A 19,354-nucleotide genomic window follows, 5' to 3' on the forward strand; every position below is an offset into this window, starting at 1 on the left:
GTGCACGAGGATATACGTTTTACTGCACTTGTTATTGCTCATTTATATTTATTCTATATTTGCCAAGTTCATATTTATGTACTGTATAAGCCACACGTTCTTTTTTATCCACATTAGTGAGAGCTTTTATAGGATATTGAATATATTGCTTATTTATTGCTGTTAATTTATGGGTTATTTATTATAGGCGTGTTTGACACTTTTATTATGTAGATTATTGAGGTTATTTATATATTGATAATTTATTTCCCTATATATACACATACACACACATCTGTATTTTTTTCCCTTCTCAGTTTACACACTACGCTGATACAGAATATTCACATTCAATCCTACATATACACCAGCAGCGCCAATCACTTCCTCTTCTCTTCATATATACCCTTTTATTCTCTTTATATATCTATTGTATAACCCCTCCCAGGGTTATATTTTGAAGTGGGCTGCAGCCAATCTCTCTATCATCTCTTTATACATATATATTTCTTAATTTCTTTATTTGTTATTCTAAGTGCGGATTCTCTTAGTTTTTTGATCTAAGGGGTTAACTTTATTAACTCGCACACTGAAATTAGAAGGGGGTGAGCACTGCACTAGGCTGTGAATCCGTTCTACTACTGACATTTATGCAGGAGAAAAGGGGAGAAATTTTTTTTTATTTACAGCACAGCACATATCAACATTACCTTCCTCCACAGCAAACACCACGTGAAGGCACTGAAGGGAGGAGGTGGGTGGAGTGATGCAGCAATCGGCGCGGAGGAGAATGAGATCCTCCTACACTGTCACTGTGCATTCTGGGTCCCTCTCCCCCGGGACGTCCACTGGTCTAGCAAGCTGTAAATCACAATGAAGGCACCGCATCGGATCGCGGCGGACAGGGAAGTCAATGACTCACTTTCACAGATCAGCAGCCATACAATTTCGGCTTTAACCCCCTATCGGCCGAAATGAAATAGTAGCATTTTCGTCCGAAAATATCGGCGGCCGAAATTTCGGTGCATCCCTATACACACACACATACGTCACTAAATACAAAAAAAGAAAAAATTGTAAAAATATAAAAATATATGTAAAATTTGGGTACAGTGCTGGGTGAAAGGAGTAATTGTCAAACTGAAAGCGCTCCAAAATGGCCTGATAATAAAGGGGTATACAACAGGCTGATTTAGCTACATTTTGACACAGTAAATATAGGTTTATACATATGCTTTCACATGTGTAGCAAATTGTGCACATAGATCACTGTATTAAAAGATAGTGCTGTACTAATTCTATATTTATAGTGCTGTACTAATTCTATATTTATAGTGCTGTACTAATTCTATATTTATATAAAAGGCTGGTACTCAAGTGGTTAAAGGCCTGATGGAACAGAAATTTAGGAAGTAGAAGACTTTTAAAAAGGTTTTTATTTGATCTATACCCCGAGATTAGTTTTAGCTAACATTCTGGCACACCATGCTTCGTCTTTGGAGCGGAAGCAGCAAATAGGTAACCAAAAGCTTAGGTCTACATTAGCCAGGGTTATAGTAAGCATACCAATGGTGCTTTTATTCTAATAATTATTATATTATTGTTGCTGCAGTGTTCGGGCTTTCTTTTTAGACAAAGCTGACTGCAATGGCCCTCTGGCACACACACAAGTAATTTTCTGGAACTAACCAAAGTCAATGTCAAGTAATGCAGCATTTGCTCCTTCTACTAAAATCTTCTTTGGAGGACCGTGAAGGGCTTCATACATGTAGTATACTCCATCTTTCACCATCGGCCGGATTTTCTCAGCGTACATCTGTAACATCACAAGAGTAATGGGTTATTTGGCATACCCAGTCAATTTTGTTCTAAAATAAAAATTAGGCAACAACTTCTGGGTCAAATGTACAAAGCTATATGGAGGGATGCTTCCTTCCTTGAACAGATTCATAATGAAAGCATCCAAAACCCTTTCTTTTTTAAATTAAAGTAGGGGACCTTTGTCAGGTTTTTATATTTCAATATTTTTATTTAATTTTCAGCAGTTCTGAAGGCAACAGTTCAAGTAGAACAAAATCTCTCAAGTACAAAAAGGTCAGTACAAATTGTATCCAAAATTCTAGGTGCAAATTCTTTTAAAAATAGGCACGTTAAACCAACACAATGACACCATAAAACGAATGGTCCACCAGATAGAGGTCTCTGACAGAAATTATAGATGGAGTAAAAAAGGCACAAGAGGCAACCACCAACATACTGATACAAATAGGACAGGCCTTCCAACAATGTTCCAGAAATAAGATAAAGCATTGCCTGTATTGGCAGAAAAGGTGAGGACGGCTTCCTTAGGACTCGATAATCAATAGATAAGATGTCTGATCAATGGATCCCACCTCTTGTCAAATTTTGTGGTGGTGTTGGAGGGTACAGATGAGCCCATCATTAACCATAATCCAATGACATTTGCATTTTATCTATTCAAGCGGTACCACAGGCTGCTTCCAGAGTTTCCTCAGTTATCCTGGCTGCCAAAGTCTTATACAAAAATCAACTGCCTAGAGTACTTTGGGACCTCAGAGGGCAATTTCTGGAATAAAGCCAGTTCAGAAGATCTGCAAATATGTACATCTGTGACTGAATGGATGAAGCCAAAGATTCGGATCCAAAATCCCCTAAAGAGTACTTTAGGGCATTGCCATCAAATGTGGTACATGGTCCCATGTTGGCTGCAATGCCTAAAAAAAAGTTGAGGCTTTGCCAGGTTTTTATTACAGTGTTTGTGTCTCCCAATTTGCTCTTTGTCCTGCAGACCACTGTCACCAAGACAGAGGGAACAGAGGGGAAATCTTACAATGTGGACACTTGCTGGGGTAAAAACTAAGAGGGGATTCCCTCACTTTGGAGAAACATTTGGCTTAAGATAATTAGAATTACTAAGCCTAGATTCACATATGCAGTGTGGGAAACGCAGTGATCCCTCTGCGTTTCCTGCACCACATTGCAATTGCACTGTTTGCGATCTGCTGTGGTTATCAATACAAAAGTTGACATCGCAAACGCAATGCAAAAATTTTACTTTGCCTTCACCGGATCTGGTTGAGGTGTGGTTCCAAAAAAGCTGCCTGCACTTCTTTGGTGATTCAAACCCATTCAAAATTAATTCACATAGTTGGACTAAAAGGTTAGCAGTTTAAAGAAAAAAAAAAAAAAAAAACCCTGAACATTTAGCAGTACAGACTGGTTTACTTTGTTTTTAGTCTTTCATACTAGATGACAGATCTATAGGAATCTAGTTAAACCTGAACTCTGGGCAAATGGTAAAAAAAAAAAAAAAAAAGTTAGAATACATATGTGGGGGGGCGTGGCCGGAACTCGGATGTGAAAGCAGCGCGGCTCCGGAGCTCTGTCCTATCTGCCCTGATCCTTCCGTGATCCTGCTGGAACCCGACATCCTACTCACCTGATTCCGACGTCTCCTGTCTCCTGATATCCCGGTGCACCCGCGGCGATGGTCAAAATCGGTCCTCCCGGTCCAGATGCACTCGGTATCCGCCCGCCGGACCTCACGCTGCCACGATCCCAAGATGGCGCCGGCCCGGCGCGTGCTGCGGGCCCTTCCTCCCAGATCGCTCGCTCCTCGGCTGTGCGGATGACATCGGCCTCTGTGGAGGGGGAAGCGATCTCTCCTGGATCGTCTCGGCTGGCGGTGACTGTAAGTGATGCCCTCTCTCCTCCCCTGGGCTCCCCTGTACCCTCGGAGCCTGCCCTGTCTGTGGATAGGCCCGAACCTACCCTGTCTGCCATAATGGACGCTATCCAGCACTGTCAGACCTCGCTTGCCTCACAGATTGAGTCTGTACAGATGGACATGTCGTTTCTCAAACAGGATGTGCACAACCTTCGCCACAGGGTGGGCAACGCGGAGCAGCGTATTAGTGACATGGAAGATGCCCACCGCCCCCTGCAGTCCACTGTGTCAGAGTTACAGAGGGGCCATGTCGCTACTACAGACAAGCTAACGGACATGGAGGACCGCCTCAGGCGCAATAATTTGCGTTTTTTGGGCTTTCCGGAGGGGTCGGAGGGTAAAAATCCTGAATCATTCATGGAACATTGGCTTATCGATACTTTTGGGAAGGAAGTTTTCTCCCCCTTGTTTGCCATTGAAAGGGCGCACAGAGTGCCATTGCGCCCCCTGCCGCCCGGGGCCCCACCCCGTCCTCTTCTCATCAAGCTCCTGCACTTCCGTGATAGGGAGGCTGTGCTCCGGGCCTCTAGGGACAAGGGCCGAATCCTGTATAATAACCACGCTGTATCTATCTTCCCGGACTTCTCTGCTGCGACCCAGAAACAGCGGGCCTCCTTCATGGCAGTTAAGAGGAGACTGCGGGATTTACAATTGCCGTATAGTATCCTGTACCCGGCTCGTTTGAGGGTCATCTATCAAGGTAAAGCCCACTTTTTTCAGGATCCTCAGGACGCTGCGCAGTGGGTGGATTCCCTGGGACGCCGCTCCCCTCCCTCCCAGGATCATAGGTCTCCCCGTCGGTGATCGCTGGCCTGTGTCTTGCAACTGCTGCTAGGTTTCCCTTTCTTCCTCCTGGATGTCGTTGGGATGCACCTTTATATTCTATGATCCTTCTTACAACTCTTTTTTGTGATTGTCGGGTGTCCTCCTGAATGGGGGGACCCTCCTTGTTCCTCTGGAAGGGCATTTTTGGGGATGGTTGCTCCCCTTCACCCCCCTTTTTTTTCCCTTTTTTTGCTACCACTCCTGTCTGCTTCAGGACGAGCAGATCCACGTTTCCCTGAACTACACTGTTTTCTGGTTATGGGATTTCAAGCTCTCAACTGTTGGGGACTGAGGGCCGGGTGGGTTAGGGTGGGATGGGTGTTGGGTTACTACTGTTTTTGTGTTTATCTGGGATTGTGGGGGTCTCTCCCCCCTTTTTTTGATTTGCGTTTACTCCGTCATGTCTTCTTGGACTCTTATCAGGGATTTTTTTTACGCCTAGGTGCTACGATTTTCATTTCTGCCTTGCTGTACTTGATAATATTTTGGTTCTTGTCTGTGTCTTATCCTCCCATGCATATTGCCTGCCAGTGGTTTTGCCTGCCATATTGTGAGGTCTTGGTGCTCGGGGGGGGGCCTCCCCCTTTTTTGGGACCCCCCCGGTCACCAACGCTGATTTTTAACATATCACTATGTCTACTCTCCGTTTAGTCTCTTGGAACGTCAGGGGGCTAAATTCTAAAGTCAAGCGTTCCCTGGTTTTCGAATATTTAAAACGTCATAACCCACACATTGTTTTATTGCAGGAAACCCATCTCCAGGGGTCCAGGGTGATGGCCCTAAAGAGGGCGCATGTGGCGTACGCGCTACACTCTACGTATTCCTCGTATGCTCGCGGTACTTCGATTCTAATTGCAAAATCAGCCCCTGTCACCATTAAGCATTTGAAGACTGACCCTTCGGGGTGTTTTATTATTCTTGTCTTCGAATTTCTGGGTAAGCCCTATACCCTGGTTAACGTTTATGTCCCTCCGCCGTTTACTAGACAGTTTTTTGACCGTCTGCTGGGTCTGGTCTTGGAAATGGCTGAGGGTCCCCTTATTATGGCGGGTGACTTTAATACGGTCCTCGATGCTGTTCTGGACAGGTCTGGAGCTGTCTCCTCCGCACCAACTCCTTTATGCTCCTACTTGGACAAATTGGATCTCCTGGACGCCTGGAGATGGAAACATGGGGGGATTACTGAGTATTCCTGTTACTCCAGCTCCCATAATACATTGTCCCGCATTGATCTCTGCCTGCTCCCTCGGGAACTGCTGAGTCTTCTTTCGGGTGTCAGGTATCTGCCCCGCGCAGTATCGGATCACTCCCCTTTACTGGTGGATCTCGCCTTGGGGTCCCCCCCTAATTATAAACTCTGGAGGCTCAGCCCCCTGTGGCTGGCGGACCAGGCAGTGACTGACCAGGGGTCGGCGGAGATGAACTCATATTGGGCACTCAATAAACAAGCTGGATCTGAATTGTTGACCTGGGAGGCCTTTAAGGCGACCATGAGAGGTACCTTTTCGTCTGCCGTGGGCGGTGCCAGGAAGGCTCGCCAGACTAATTTGGTTGACGCCGAACTGGCGCTGCATGCGGCTGAACGACAATATACTGATGACCCTACTCCCCAGCACCATGCCTCTTGGCGGGCCAGGGCTCGGGACTTGGATCTGGTGGTTGTGGAGCGTACACAGAAGAAACTCCTTTATCAAAATCAGCGCATTTTTGAACTGGGCGATAAGAACAGTCGCCTCTTGGCTTATTTGGCTAGGCCGGAATACCAGCCCTGTGTCATCCCTCGGATTACCAGCCACGCCGGTGTCATTGTGGAACAAACCCCCGATGTTCTGGCCAGTTTTGTTGCTTTTTATTCCTCCTTGTACCAATCTAGAGCTCATTATACCATTGTTGAACTTGATGATTTCTTATATGATATTACTTTGCCTAAGTTGTCGGCCGGCCAATCTAGTTTTCTGGATTCGCCCCTGACTGCGGATGAGATAAACAAGGCCCTAGCCACTTTCGCACACAATAAGACACCTGGCCTGGATGGTTTTCCTATCGAATGGTACTTGCACTATAGAGAATTGCTGGTCCCCCATTTACTGACTGTGTTTAATTGTGCTCTGAAGGAGGGACGTCTGCCACCCTCTATGACAGAAGCTCTCATTGTGCTCATCCCCAAGCCACGTAAAGACCCCCTTCTCTGTGAGTCCTACCGCCCGATCTCGCTTATTAATACTGATGTCAAGATTCTCGCCAAAGTCCTCGCGAGGCGTCTGAATACGGTTGTCACGGACTTGGTGGGTGCGGATCAGTCGGGATTTATTCCTGGCCGTTCTACATCGATCAACCTGCGTAGACTTTTTACTAACCTTCAGACGACTCATGCCTCTGTGGGGTCCAGGGTCGTTGTGACCCTGGACACTCATAAGGCTTTCGACTCCGTGGAATGGCCTTATTTATTGGAAGTGCTGGCGAAATTTGGCTTTGGGCCCGGATTTATAAATTGGGTCCGCCTTCTGTATTATCTACCTCGTGCTCGTCTTCGGGTGAACGGTTTTGTGTCGGACCCCTTTCCCATTTTTCGGGGCACCAGGCAGGGGTGTCCGCTATCTCCGCTGTTGTTTGCCCTGGCCATTGAGCCCTTGGCTGCGCAGATCCGCCTTTGTGAGGGTATTGCGGGCTTTGTGATCAATGGTTTGGAAGAAAAGGTCTCCCTGTACGCGGACGATATGTTGATATATCTGGCGGATCCCTATCAATCCCTCCCTATTCTGCTGAATGTTATCGAACGCTTTGGTCACTTCTCTGGTTTCAGGGTGAATTGGAGTAAGTCCACGCTGTTCCCCCTGGATCCCCAGGCTCTGCCCCCTTCCCTTGCCTCTTGTCCCCTCCAGGTTGTGGATCGGTTTCGATATTTGGGGATTGAGATTCAGCTCCCCTTGTCTCAATTCTTTTCCAACAACCTGGATCCCCTGGTTGCCCGTCTTAGGTCCTCGCTGCGGCTTTGGTCTACGCTTCCCCTCACGGTGCTAGGCCGGATTAATATTTTTAAAATGATTTTTCTCCCCCGTTTTTTGTATGTGCTCAGCCATTCCCCGGTATATGTCCCTAAGCGCCGCTTTCAGGCCATTGACTCGCTCCTGACTTCCTTTATTTGGGGGGGTCGGGCGGCGCGTGTGGCCAGGGATGCTCTGCAGCTGCCGGTTCTCGCGGGCGGGCTGGCTGCGCCTAACTTGCGTCTATACTACTTCGCGTCTCAATTAGCCCATGCTCATTGGTGGTTCCACCCGGAGGATGCTAATGCTGCGGCTTCATTGGAAGCGGCTATTTTCACCTCCTATGAATCACTGCAAAACTTGGTACATCGAAGGTCCGTTATGGGCAGACCGAACACTGCTCTTGTTTCTGTCACCCTGCGGATTTTCGCGGCTGCGGCCTTGGATGGTTCCGACCCTCCAGAGCTGCATTCCCCCAATGCCCCTCTTTGGAGCAATCCGCGGCTGAAGGAGTTCTTTAGTCGGGATGATGGCCTTTTCTGGTCCCGCCTAGGGGTGAAATCTATTTCTCATTTGTATGTCCGGGGAACCTTCAGGTCCTTTGCGGACATGCAATCTACCTTTGGTCTGCCCCCCACGGCTTACTACCGATACTTGCAATTGAGACACACGGCGGCCGCACAGTTTGGCCTCCGTGATGTCTCGCTTGAACCGACCCCCTTGGAAAACCTTCTTTCTGACTCTTCCCATGAGAAGCTGGTCTCTACATATTATACTCGACTTTTACATTCTCACTCCAAACGGCTCGCGGTGGTTGAGTCTCAGTGGCGGGAGGATATTCCGGAATTGTCGGATGAGGTGTGGCAAGACGTCCTTCCGGAACAAATACCTGTTGTTATCTCCTCTAGGGATAGGGTTATCCAATTGAAGCTTCTTTACAGGGCGTACTATACCCCAGTACTCCTGCACAAAATGGGTACATTGCCTTCTCCGCTATGCTCCAAGTGTAATGCTGCTGATGGTTCATTTTTTCATATGTTCTGGGACTGTCCACCTGTCCGGGCCTTTTGGTCGGAAGTCACAGCTTTTATTGCAGATATCTCTCAGTTATCCAATATTTGTAGCCCCCTTCGTTGTCTGCTGGGTTATGTGGATGACGAGGACGCCCCTGCTCGTACTAAATTGTTTCTCCGCTTGACATTCTTTTATGCTAGGAAGACTATAGCTACTAGATGGAAGTCTACTGCTCCCCCTGGCGTTCCATTATGGATTGCTCTCATTAATCAGGCATTGCCTCTGTATAAAATGACGTATGAGGCCAGAGGCTGCCCCAAGAAGTTCCGGAAAATTTGGTCTTTTTGGGTGGACTCTGACCGGACTGCTTCTTCAGTTTCTGACTAGGGTTCTATACTAATGGTACGGCTGACAGCTATGTATGTTATTTTTGTCATGGCTTTTGTTGTAAAATGGAGTCTTGTGTGTGTCTTTTTTTGGCTCCTCAATTGACATGGTTCTGATTATTTCTCTGTTCTGTATTGTTTTGTTTGTTCAATAAAATACCTTTAAAAAAAAAAGAATACATATGTGGAAAAGGTCTTAACGGCCAAAGGCTTTGTATTTGTATTCAGCACATCATGCAATTTTCTATAACCAGGTCAGGCTTTCCTTGTAGACTACCCTGCAGTGGAGCTATACAGCCTGGCAGAGGACCCAATCTATGACCAGACATTCAAAAGGCCTCAAGCACATGGGCCACCCGTGTTTAACATTGCAGAAAAGTCTGATTAGCTCACAGTGCTGGTCTGCTTTACCCCTTCATGCCTAAGCCCAATTTTGCAACTTTGACATGTGTTAGTATAACAGTACATATCACAATTACTTTTTGCATCCAGGTGGATTATACCAGTTTTTTCCAGGACAAAATTGGGCTTTCATTTGTTAAAAAAAAAAAAAAAAAAAAGAAGAATTCGATATCCATTTACCACCAAATGAAAGCTGGCCGAAAATATTGAAGAAAAAAAAATAAAATAAATAAAATTATATTCTAGAATATAATTTTTTTTTTCTTCAAAAAGTGAACTGTATATTTCATGCTACTACCATAAGCTACCAAATAACAACCCAATATAAAATACAAATAAATTCAATAAAAATAAAATTGTACTGCTCCCAATGATCACAGCAATACATGTGTATGTTAGTTGTTGTTTGTACCCATAGTACAGACCAGAAACAATATTGCGCATTTTTATCCAACCTAAAAACACATGGACCACTGATGCGAAAAAAAAAATCCTGTCCAAAAAATTACTGACCCTGACAAACACTAACCTTGGCGCTGACCTAGATCAAACCTTGATCTAGGCATTTTATACACTTTTCCCCCCATCTCTGCAAGGACAGAGAAAGATACCATGCATCTCTTGTGTAAATTCAGAGAAGACACGGTGGAGGGCGTCACAATGGCTGATCACCGACTGCCAATCAGAAGCCATCACAGTGATCGGGACATGTAGCGGACGATACCGGGTCACCCGATCGTTGGAACGGGGTCCAGGGCTCCGAGACCCTGGTCTCTGTGTTGGGAGCGCTCCCAGCACAAAAAGGGAGATACGCAAACATGCAGCCCTATGGAAAAAAGCCCAGTCGGGCCACAGATTTGCATATGCTCGGCGTGAAGGGGGTTATTGTACCCAAAATTAAAAAAAAAAAATTGATATCTGGCTCAATATCCGCTTTAAAACCTGTATCAAAAGTTACTTTTTTTTAAGTTTTGGACAGAATGGTGAAGCGTTAAAACTTCACCTAGGTTCCAGTTGGACAGGTTCACCATCACTATAGGCCCATGATTTAAATTGTCACCAAAACAGGGATAGAGTAAAAACCTTTTATTGTGGTAATCTGTGCAGACGACAACTGAGGGGATTTAAAGCAGAACTAAACTCTCTCAAAACAGCATTAACGCTTATGTACCGCTAGTGTTAGTAAATAGATAGGATTAATTTTTTCCACACATTTCTTCAATTGCTTACTGGCCTATACCAAAATATGTCATACACCCCAGGAGTCTTCATAGGCCTCCACCCCCCCCTCTTTCATTTCATCAGAAGGTAAATAAGAGGCTTTCTGAATCAAGAAACCCCACCCCCCCCACCCGGAATGCCTGAGCTAAGTGCAGATTCCAGGAAGTAAATGCTACATAAATCTGCCCTTACACATAAATATGCCCTTACTCATGATGGCCATAGTTCGAAAGGCCCATCGAGAAAATTGGATTTTTGTCTTACTGTAAAATCCTTTTCTCCGAGTTAATTGACAGACCGTCTCTGATCTTCATATCAGAAGGGTTATACTGCCCCCTACAGGAGTAGGACACAAGGCAGAAAAGTTCTGGCTAAACCTATGGGCAGTCCCAGGGGGGTATACCCTCTATCCCTGCTATAGGATCTCAGTTTTGTATCAAAGCAGTGTCAGAGAAAAATACCAACCCAACTCAAATAGAGGGGCAGGTACTGCGTCCGTCAAGGAACTCAGAGAAAAAGGATTTTATGGTAAGACAAAAATCCTATTTTCTCTATCGTTCATTGACGGACGCAGTCTCTGATCTTGATATCAGTAGGGACGTCCCAAAGCAGTGCCATAAAAATCAGGGGTGGGAACAGCAGAAAAATTCCCCACGGCTAAACCATAGCCAACATAGGTCTAATCAGAACAAGATGAGACCAACCTGAAAAACATTAAAACACCGTCAAGGGAGACTAAAACACCCTTAAATGGCAGCCTGCACAACTTTGTGGCCAAGAGTCATCAGCAGATGCCAGCACATCCACCTTGTAAAAGTATAAACAGACGACCAGGTAGCCGCCTTGCAAACCTGAAGCACAGATGCCCGATTGTGAAAAGCCCAGGAAGCACTAAGCGCTCGAGTAGAATGCACCTTAAACAGGGAAAGGAGGAACCCGACCCTTAATCGAATAAGCCTGCACGTCTGTCTGATCCACTTGGAAATAGTCGCAGCAGACGCAGGCAGCCCTTTCTTTGGGCCATCAGTGAGTACAAAGATTGAATCCGACTTTCAAAAAGACTCCGTAGCCGCCAACTACACCCTGAGTGCCCGAACCACATCCAATGTATGTAATGCAATTTCCTTAGGCTGTTTAGGCTTAGGACACAAAAGGACACAAAAGAGGGTAACACTATGTCCTTATTTAAGTGAAAACTGGAAACAAACCTTCGGAAGGACGGAAACAGATGAAGTACCACTTTTCTCCATGTGAACCACCAGATAGGGAGGACAGAACGGCGCCAGTTCCAACAGCGCGCAGAAGTAATAGCCACCAAGAAGGCCACCTTCTGGGATAGGGTAAGCAGAGGAATCTACTGAATACTTTCTAAAGGAGGTTTCTGGAGAACAGACAGCACCAAATTAAGCTCACAAGGTGCCAAATGGAGGTTGCACCGGAGGTACCAAGTGTCGCACCCCCTGGATAAAGTTACGCACCAGGGAATGGGCAGCCAGTGGCTTTTGAAAGAAAATTGCCAAGGCCGAAACCGGACCCTTGATCGTACTCAAGGCTAACTGTTGATCGACTCCACGTTGAAGGAAAGCCAAGATCCAAGCCACTGAGTAAGAGTGAGAGGGAACCCCAAGAGACTCACATCACGCAATATACGACTTCCATGTATGATGATAGATCTTCCTAGAAGTCGCTTTAAGTAGAGTAGGAATCACTGAAGCAGACAAACCCCTATCCTTCCAACACCTGGCTCTCAACAGCCAAGCCGTCAAAGCCAGCAACTGTAAAGCAGGAAGGTAGATTGCCCCTGAGACTGTAGATTCTGCCTGAGAGGAAGTCTCCAAGGAGCATCTGCGACTAGCCTGATCAGGTCGGCATACCACGCGAGGCCAGTCCGGAGCCACAAGAATGACCGGAATCCCTTCTGCCTCGATCCTACGAAGAAGTCTTGGCAACGATTGACCCTGAGGGACAAAAAAAAAAAAAAAAAAAAAAAAAAAAAAAAAAAAGACTGTGCTGAAAAGGAGGAGCCCTGTCTACGACACGGGTCCTTACCCTTGTTAGCCTGCAGGAGAAAAGTACTCTTACCCTGTGAGACCTTTGATGTCATCCAGGGTAGACCCAAGCAGGCAATCTCCTTGAAAAGGCAGATCAGTTAAAGCGGTAGTATCCCGCTTTTTGACACTTACCTACAGGTACAAATAATATCTCCTAAACCGGCACGGTTTAGGAGATTTGCAGTGCATGCAGCCGCTCACGCGAGCGGCGCATGCGCTCTGAAGGTCCGGGGGGACCTTCAATTATGTTTGCCGGGAGCTTGCCGGAAAATCACTCCCGCGCGCAAGGGATCATGGCAGCGCCCGCAGCGATGTCCGGGGGTCCGTGTCGGGGCTTCGTTCTAAGGTAAGTTACACATAATGGGCTAGTATGCGATGCATACTAGCTCATTATGCCTTTGTCTTGCAGGGTTTTTTTTTTTTTTTTTTAGGGTTTACAACCGCTTTAAGGCCTTCAAGGTCTGATCCGCAGACCAACACTTTAGCCAAAGTATATGCTGGAGGACCACTGCCAAAACCAACAGTCGGCCCAAAAATGGGAGCAGCATCCAGCGCGGCATCCCAAACAAATTGCATCCCCTGCACCAGCTGGGCCAACAGCTTCTCAAAAGGCAGGAGGAAGAGGTTTCTCCTCCAGGTCACAGGGTAGTAACTTAGCCCATTCAGTCAATGATTTCAGGGCAAGGGCAACCGTAAACACCGGTCTTAGTGCAGACCCTGCCAGGGAGTACATATTGTGGGCCACAGACTTCGCCTTCCTATCCGCCGGATCCTTAAAGGACAGGGAATCCTCCACTGGGATCATGGCAGCTTTATTCAGTCTCGAGACCGGAGGATCCAGCATAGGTGGCACAGTCCACTTCTTTATAAAGAAATCCTCAAAGGTGTAGTGTCTAGCAATCCGCTTAAGCACCCCAGGGGGAATGCTTTGGGCGGTCCCACACTTTGAGCATGTTGTCAATACAAGGGAAAGTGAAAAACCTTTGCCGCTCTGGATGGCTTGTGAGTGCCAAACATAACCTGCGCCGAAGTCGCAGCTGTGTCCTCCACTTAAGGGTCTCATGCACAGATACAACCAGTGCGTCCACCAACGCCTTTTCTTGCGCGGTGGTGGAGGTAGAGATGTCACCCTCGCTGTCAGAGGAGACAGGGCGCGAGGTAGGAGACCCGCGTCTGAATCAGACTCCGAATCTGACACATCAGATGAAGCAGGGGTAGGCAGAGGGCGTTTTTTGGCACCTCGCCCTTTAAAGGCCACCTCCACCCAGGACACAAATGATTCCAGGACTGCCGAAAGTGCATCTATGGACAGCTGGGATCCAGAGGGCCCTGTGGCCTCCTTGAGGGGGCCAGGTGGGAACACATGTTCTGCAGGGTCCATGTTGCACCAGGGGTAGAAAAAAAAAAAAAAGTTTCCCTTTTAAAATATCCAACAGTGCCCCCAAGAGGTCAGGCAGAGCGCACTGAAGACCCCCAGGAGAGGGAGAATCACCACCCCTACACCAAAGATGCACCAGGAGGCCCAGAACGTCTGCACAGCATGTATCTGCAGCGATCTAGATCCAGAAAGAAAGATTTGAAAATCAGCACTAGGGTATAGGGAGGGGCTCCACAAAGAAAAACGGCTCCAGGAACTCCCAAAACATGGCCGCCAGTGATTCCTATTAGAAATCCACCGCAAAATGGCCACCGAATCTTACAGCACACATGGGCTACAAGAAAATGGCTGCCCCGCAGGGCCTGAGTACCCTTGTGGGTACCCCCAGCCTCCTGGATGGGATCAAAAGGAAGGAGGCCCTGGGATTGACAGTTACACACCCCCCCCGGCACGATCATTCGTCCGTCGTCGTCGGCGCACCCCCCTGCCCCTGCCCCCTGGAGCAGTTACAATCAACCCACAGCCCCAGTGGTGAGGGGGGGGGGGGGGCAGGTAGGTGGTGGTGTGTGACAGGACAGAGGCGAACCCAGGGTTGTGGAGGGTCAGATCGTCCTAGGGAGGGGCCCGCGTCCACCCAAAAATCTGCCAGGTGAAGAGGGACCATACCAGGAACAGGCCGGTGCAATCTGCTGACAGAACCTCTCTCCGCCGAAGCGGGGGAGCTGTCGGCGTATAAGAACGCTGCAACTCGGGCCTAGACCCGGTCGTACGCGACCCGTTTTACTCGTGGGGCCAGTCCCCGTCCAGTGGGACTAACTCTTGGCCAACCTAGCGCAGAGCTGGTGTCTGCGCACGCTCGCTGGATGGTGGTGCAGTATATGTGCCGCAAAGAACAAATTACCGTATACACTTGAGTATAAGCTGACTTTTTCAGCATGTTTTTGCTTATACTCGAGTCACTGTCTCACTTACCTTTTCCCTGTTCAGTGTGCATGCGCTGCCGCATGGGAAAGCCCGTACATGTTCGGCTATTCCCGGGCAGACAGCGCATGCGCAGTGACGTGGTGGCGCCATTTTTAAATGTAAGGTGGAAAGGTAAGCAGGACTCCTCTGCATCTCGTTAGGAGATGCAGTGCTGGGGGCATGGTACAGGGGATTCTCCTGTGCCATGCCCACAGCCCTGCATCTCCTGTACCATGTCCGCAGCCCGTTTCGGGTCTTGTGGTGGTCCAGTAGCTGCTGCATTTCCCAACCTAGGCTTCTACTCGAGTCAATAAGTTTTCCCAGTTTTTTGTGGTAAAATTAGGTGCCTCGGCTTATATTCGGGTCTGCTTATACTCGAGTATATACGGTAAATGCTTTTTTGTTTTCTACCCTACAGTGGCAACAGGATTTCACAACTATATAGGCAATTATATTTTTTTGCTACAAATAGGATGCGCTGTTCAGAACCTATATTCAGAATATAATCCATTTTTCCTTTGACATTACCTTTAACTTCTTCAGCTGGCCTTCTACATCTATCTCCAGATTTGAAAACATTGATTGATGCTGCTGAGCCAGGTTCTTAAACCTGCAAAAAAAGCAAAAAATAATAAATCTGCCCTTACCCACAATAAATAGCAGATCTGTAGGCCAAGATTCAGAATGCTCCTATCTATTCCTCAGTGCTTCCCGGACACAGTTAACAGCTTAACCACCTAAAGATATGGAACATAAAACACATGACCCAAAAAGCATCAATGTTTTTAGGATGCATCGCTTACATCCAGCTCCCCCTTACCCTACCGCTTTTACTGGCTGTCAAAGCGGTTCCTGTGTAAAATGACACTTGCAGAGACTGCAAGTGTCAATGCGTAAATGCAATGTATTCTATTTACCATTTTATTCACCTGTAGAATGTATTCTATTTACCATTTTATTCACCTGTAGATCACAAAGGTGTGGCCTTTGACACGCATGACATCCATTAACCACTTGCCACCCACCCACAGTATGCATCTGGGATGGTCCAGCACAGGCAGGCCTGACAACGTACATGTACGTTGCCACCTGTCTTCCAGATTCATCATGCCTCCTGCCGATCTGTGCTATGATTGGACACAACATGAGTTAGGCTGCAGATTCTAGCCAATGATTATGGCCTAAAATAAGCTGATCGTCTGTGTCCAATCAGACAGTTCGGTGTTCACAAAAACACAGAACTCGCATCTTATGTGCGCATAAGAACAGCAATTTGGCTGTCTCGTCTCCCTGCAAAGCAGGGGGAAAAAAAAATAAAATAACACATTAGAAAGTAAAAGCAGCACACATTACACACTGCTAGGCAGACAGTTTAACCCCCTTCCCAGTGTCCGTGTACAGTATTATCACTGATCACTATTCGTGTCCCTAGCAACGTCAGTTAATGGCCCTCCCAGATAGCGTGATAGCGTGTTAGCGTCAGATTGCCCACCGCCCTATCACAATCACACCAAGTCACTAATCCCCACCATTACAGTATAACGTCTATAGCTGCGTAAATTCCAGTTTATATATATACACACACACACACACACACACACACACACACACCATAATTTGTAGAAGCTACAACTTTCGCACAAATCAATATTACACTTCTTGTGTTTTTTTTTTTTTTTTTAACCAAAGACAGCAGAATACATTTTGGCCTAAATGTATGAAGAAATTTTATTTTATTTTTTTTTTATTATTGGATATGTTATTACAAAGTGCGGAACAGCAAAAAATGCCCTGGTCATGAGGGGGGTAAAAATTTCTTCCTCACCATAGCCATTTTACCAGCATTTTTATTTTTGTCCCCACTGGAAGATTAACTGGCTTTCCCCATCGCTTTCTGTCTCAGGGGCAATTAAAAAGGGTAACTACCAAGCAGTGATACTAACAGCAACAAATCCACTAGTTGTAATCCTAGTCTATAAAAACTTCAGTAACCTAGATGCAGAAGTAGTTTTATATAACTACTATATATCCTATTTACAGTATGAATATTAAAGCATATTTTAGCTTCTCTTATGATTGACAAGCATATTTCCAGAACGCCAGAAGTAGAGAATGCCAATGAAAAACCAAGATTAAAGTTCCAGCAGAAAATGACCACCTACATACAGTACATGTCAAATAACCAACCTAGATGAAAACTCCTCAAAGTTTGAAAGAAGGTCACACACACGAAGACCAGTACGTGCCGCTTTGGAGGAGTATGTTGGTCCAATTCCCTTCTTCGTAGTGCCAATGCTGAGAGCAGGAAAAAAAAAGAGAATGAGAATACAATAATACAGTTATGAAGCCACATTTACAGGGAAACTGAATTCTTTTTAAAAGTAAAATTCCAGCTAAAGCCCAACTAGTCTTAACTTTTTTTTGTTTTTTGTTCAGGTGTTGTAAATCTCTAAAGCGGTTGTATACTCCACTTATTTTTACCTACAGGTAAGCCTATGATAAGGCTACCTGTAGGTAAAATTGAATTTCTCCTAAACCCACGCGGTTTAGAAGATATTTACCCTGCATGCAGCCGCTGAAAGCAGCGCTTGCGCTCTGAAGGTCTGGCAAACCGTGCCGGAACAGAGAGCTCCCATGCCGGTACTCCCGTGTGCATCGAGGTTTTGGACAATCTCAGCACCGGAGTCCACGATCCCAGAAGAACGAACAGGAGGAGAATAGGTCAGCTCACAGCGGTGGCAAGGCGCCGCTGAGAGGGCTTCATCCTAAGGTGAGTATTTCATAATGTGCTAGTATGCAGTGCACTCTAGCACATTATGCCTTTATCTTGCAGGTTTTTGTTTTTTCCCCCCCAGAAGGTTTACAACCGCTTTAAAATAAAGTTCAGAATCGAATCGTGATCTTTATTCTATTCTAAGCAAAAAATTAAAAAAAAATTGTGGTTCTTATTTTATCCAGAATTGTTCATCTCTCTCTCTCTCTCTCTCTCATTTTCAGTCCACTCTGGTACAATCACATGATCTGGCTTCCCGGTGTGAGTCAGCGATGGCTGCATGGGAGTGGAGAGAAAGCAAACACCATGGGAGCCTATGGAACATCACTTCTTGCTTTCCCAGCAGTTGCAGGGCGCTCTGTCCTCTCCCCTGCAGCCACCACTGGCTGACACAAGGGATCACATGACTGTGACAAGACAAGCCATTGTATTTCCAAAGCCAGCCCTATTGTGCCATCAGGGCTAAAAAGACAATTTACATCTAAAAATATTCAATTATAAAAACTTGGATACAAAATAGCTCAAACTTTAAATGGTTAAAAGTTCAGGTATAAATTGAAATAAAATAAAACCTGATTAGATACACAACCTTAAAACTGGCTGAACTCTGGATTGAAGCAAAGTAATAAAGATTGAGAAAGATTGTGCCTAGTAGTTTGGTGAACACGGTAATCAAGTGAAAGGTTATTCTCACACACCACCGGAAAAAAAAAAAAAAAAACTTTCACAAGATCTTGTGTTCACCAAGCAGCAGACTCTTCCCCCCCCATTATTCAGCTACAATCAGGGTCCATGACACAAAAGAAAATAAAAGGATTTAGAAGGGCTTTTAGTGTGCAGCTGCCTTGTGTTCTGTACTATAGGAAGACCACAACAAAGTCCCTCTTAATAACGAAATTCTGAAATATATAACATAATGTAGCCACTGTACAAAAAATGTGGCAACCACCCCAATCTATAACTGGCCTTTGCAGCAAGGTGCACATGGAGGGGCGATGCCCATCACAAACGAGATTTTCCAGCTCCCTTACCAGCCAGCCTGCAAAAGAACCAAAATGATCCTAACAATTTACATAAAGAGGATTTTGCTTGCACACATTTGCAAATAAATGCAGTGCCCACAACAATGGACCTCTGTATTTACTGCAGTTCTAACTACACATTTAGAGAGCCTCCATAGTAGGAGCATATATAAATGGAGAGACCAAGCACAGCCAAAGCTTGTTTGGCTGTGCTTCCGTGGATCACAGGAGGGCAGTTCGGTCTGAAGCCCACTGTAGGCTGACGTCACAGAGCCAGTCCAGGCTTGGGCAAGATTGCGACAATGGAGTTGGGATTCACCCACATGCCTGGACCGGCACCGAGCTCAGCCAGCAGCTATGAGCATGAGCCGGCCGCCCCCACCCCCTTCACAGCCCAGCGCTCCAGTGAGCGCAGAGCAGAGAGCTGCTGAATGAAGCGCTTTTCGGAGCAATCAGCGGTTTTGAATCGCTCAGTTTGAGGCACCAGGGGACCGATGCTACATCCACCTAGATAAGGATGATAAAAAAAAATAAATAAAAAAAAAAAAAACACACCCATACATCTCTTAAAAAAGGCACAGGGACGCACACGACGCCCAGCAAAAGCA

At 46.2% G+C, this 19,354-nt stretch overlaps 1 protein-coding gene across 1 annotated transcript in view; it reads right to left on the reverse strand.

Moving 5' to 3' along the window:
- The window catches only part of ADSS1 (adenylosuccinate synthase 1), a 90,729-nt gene that overhangs the window by 25,086 nt on the left and 46,289 nt on the right, over nt 1-19,354 (reverse strand). Inside the window, exons 6-8 of the mRNA XM_082275480.1 lie at nt 17,139-17,246; nt 15,480-15,561; nt 1,669-1,795 (exon numbers count right to left, since the gene is read on the reverse strand). Of these exons, the coding sequence (XP_082131606.1) occupies nt 1,669-1,795; nt 15,480-15,561; nt 17,139-17,246 (317 nt within the window). The remainder of the gene's footprint in view (nt 1-1,668; nt 1,796-15,479; nt 15,562-17,138; nt 17,247-19,354) is intronic.

This window comes from Pelophylax lessonae, assembly GCF_965119305.1.
Source record: "Pelophylax lessonae genome assembly, chromosome: 13".
In the NCBI taxonomy this organism is placed as follows: Eukaryota; Metazoa; Chordata; class Amphibia; order Anura; family Ranidae; genus Pelophylax; species Pelophylax lessonae.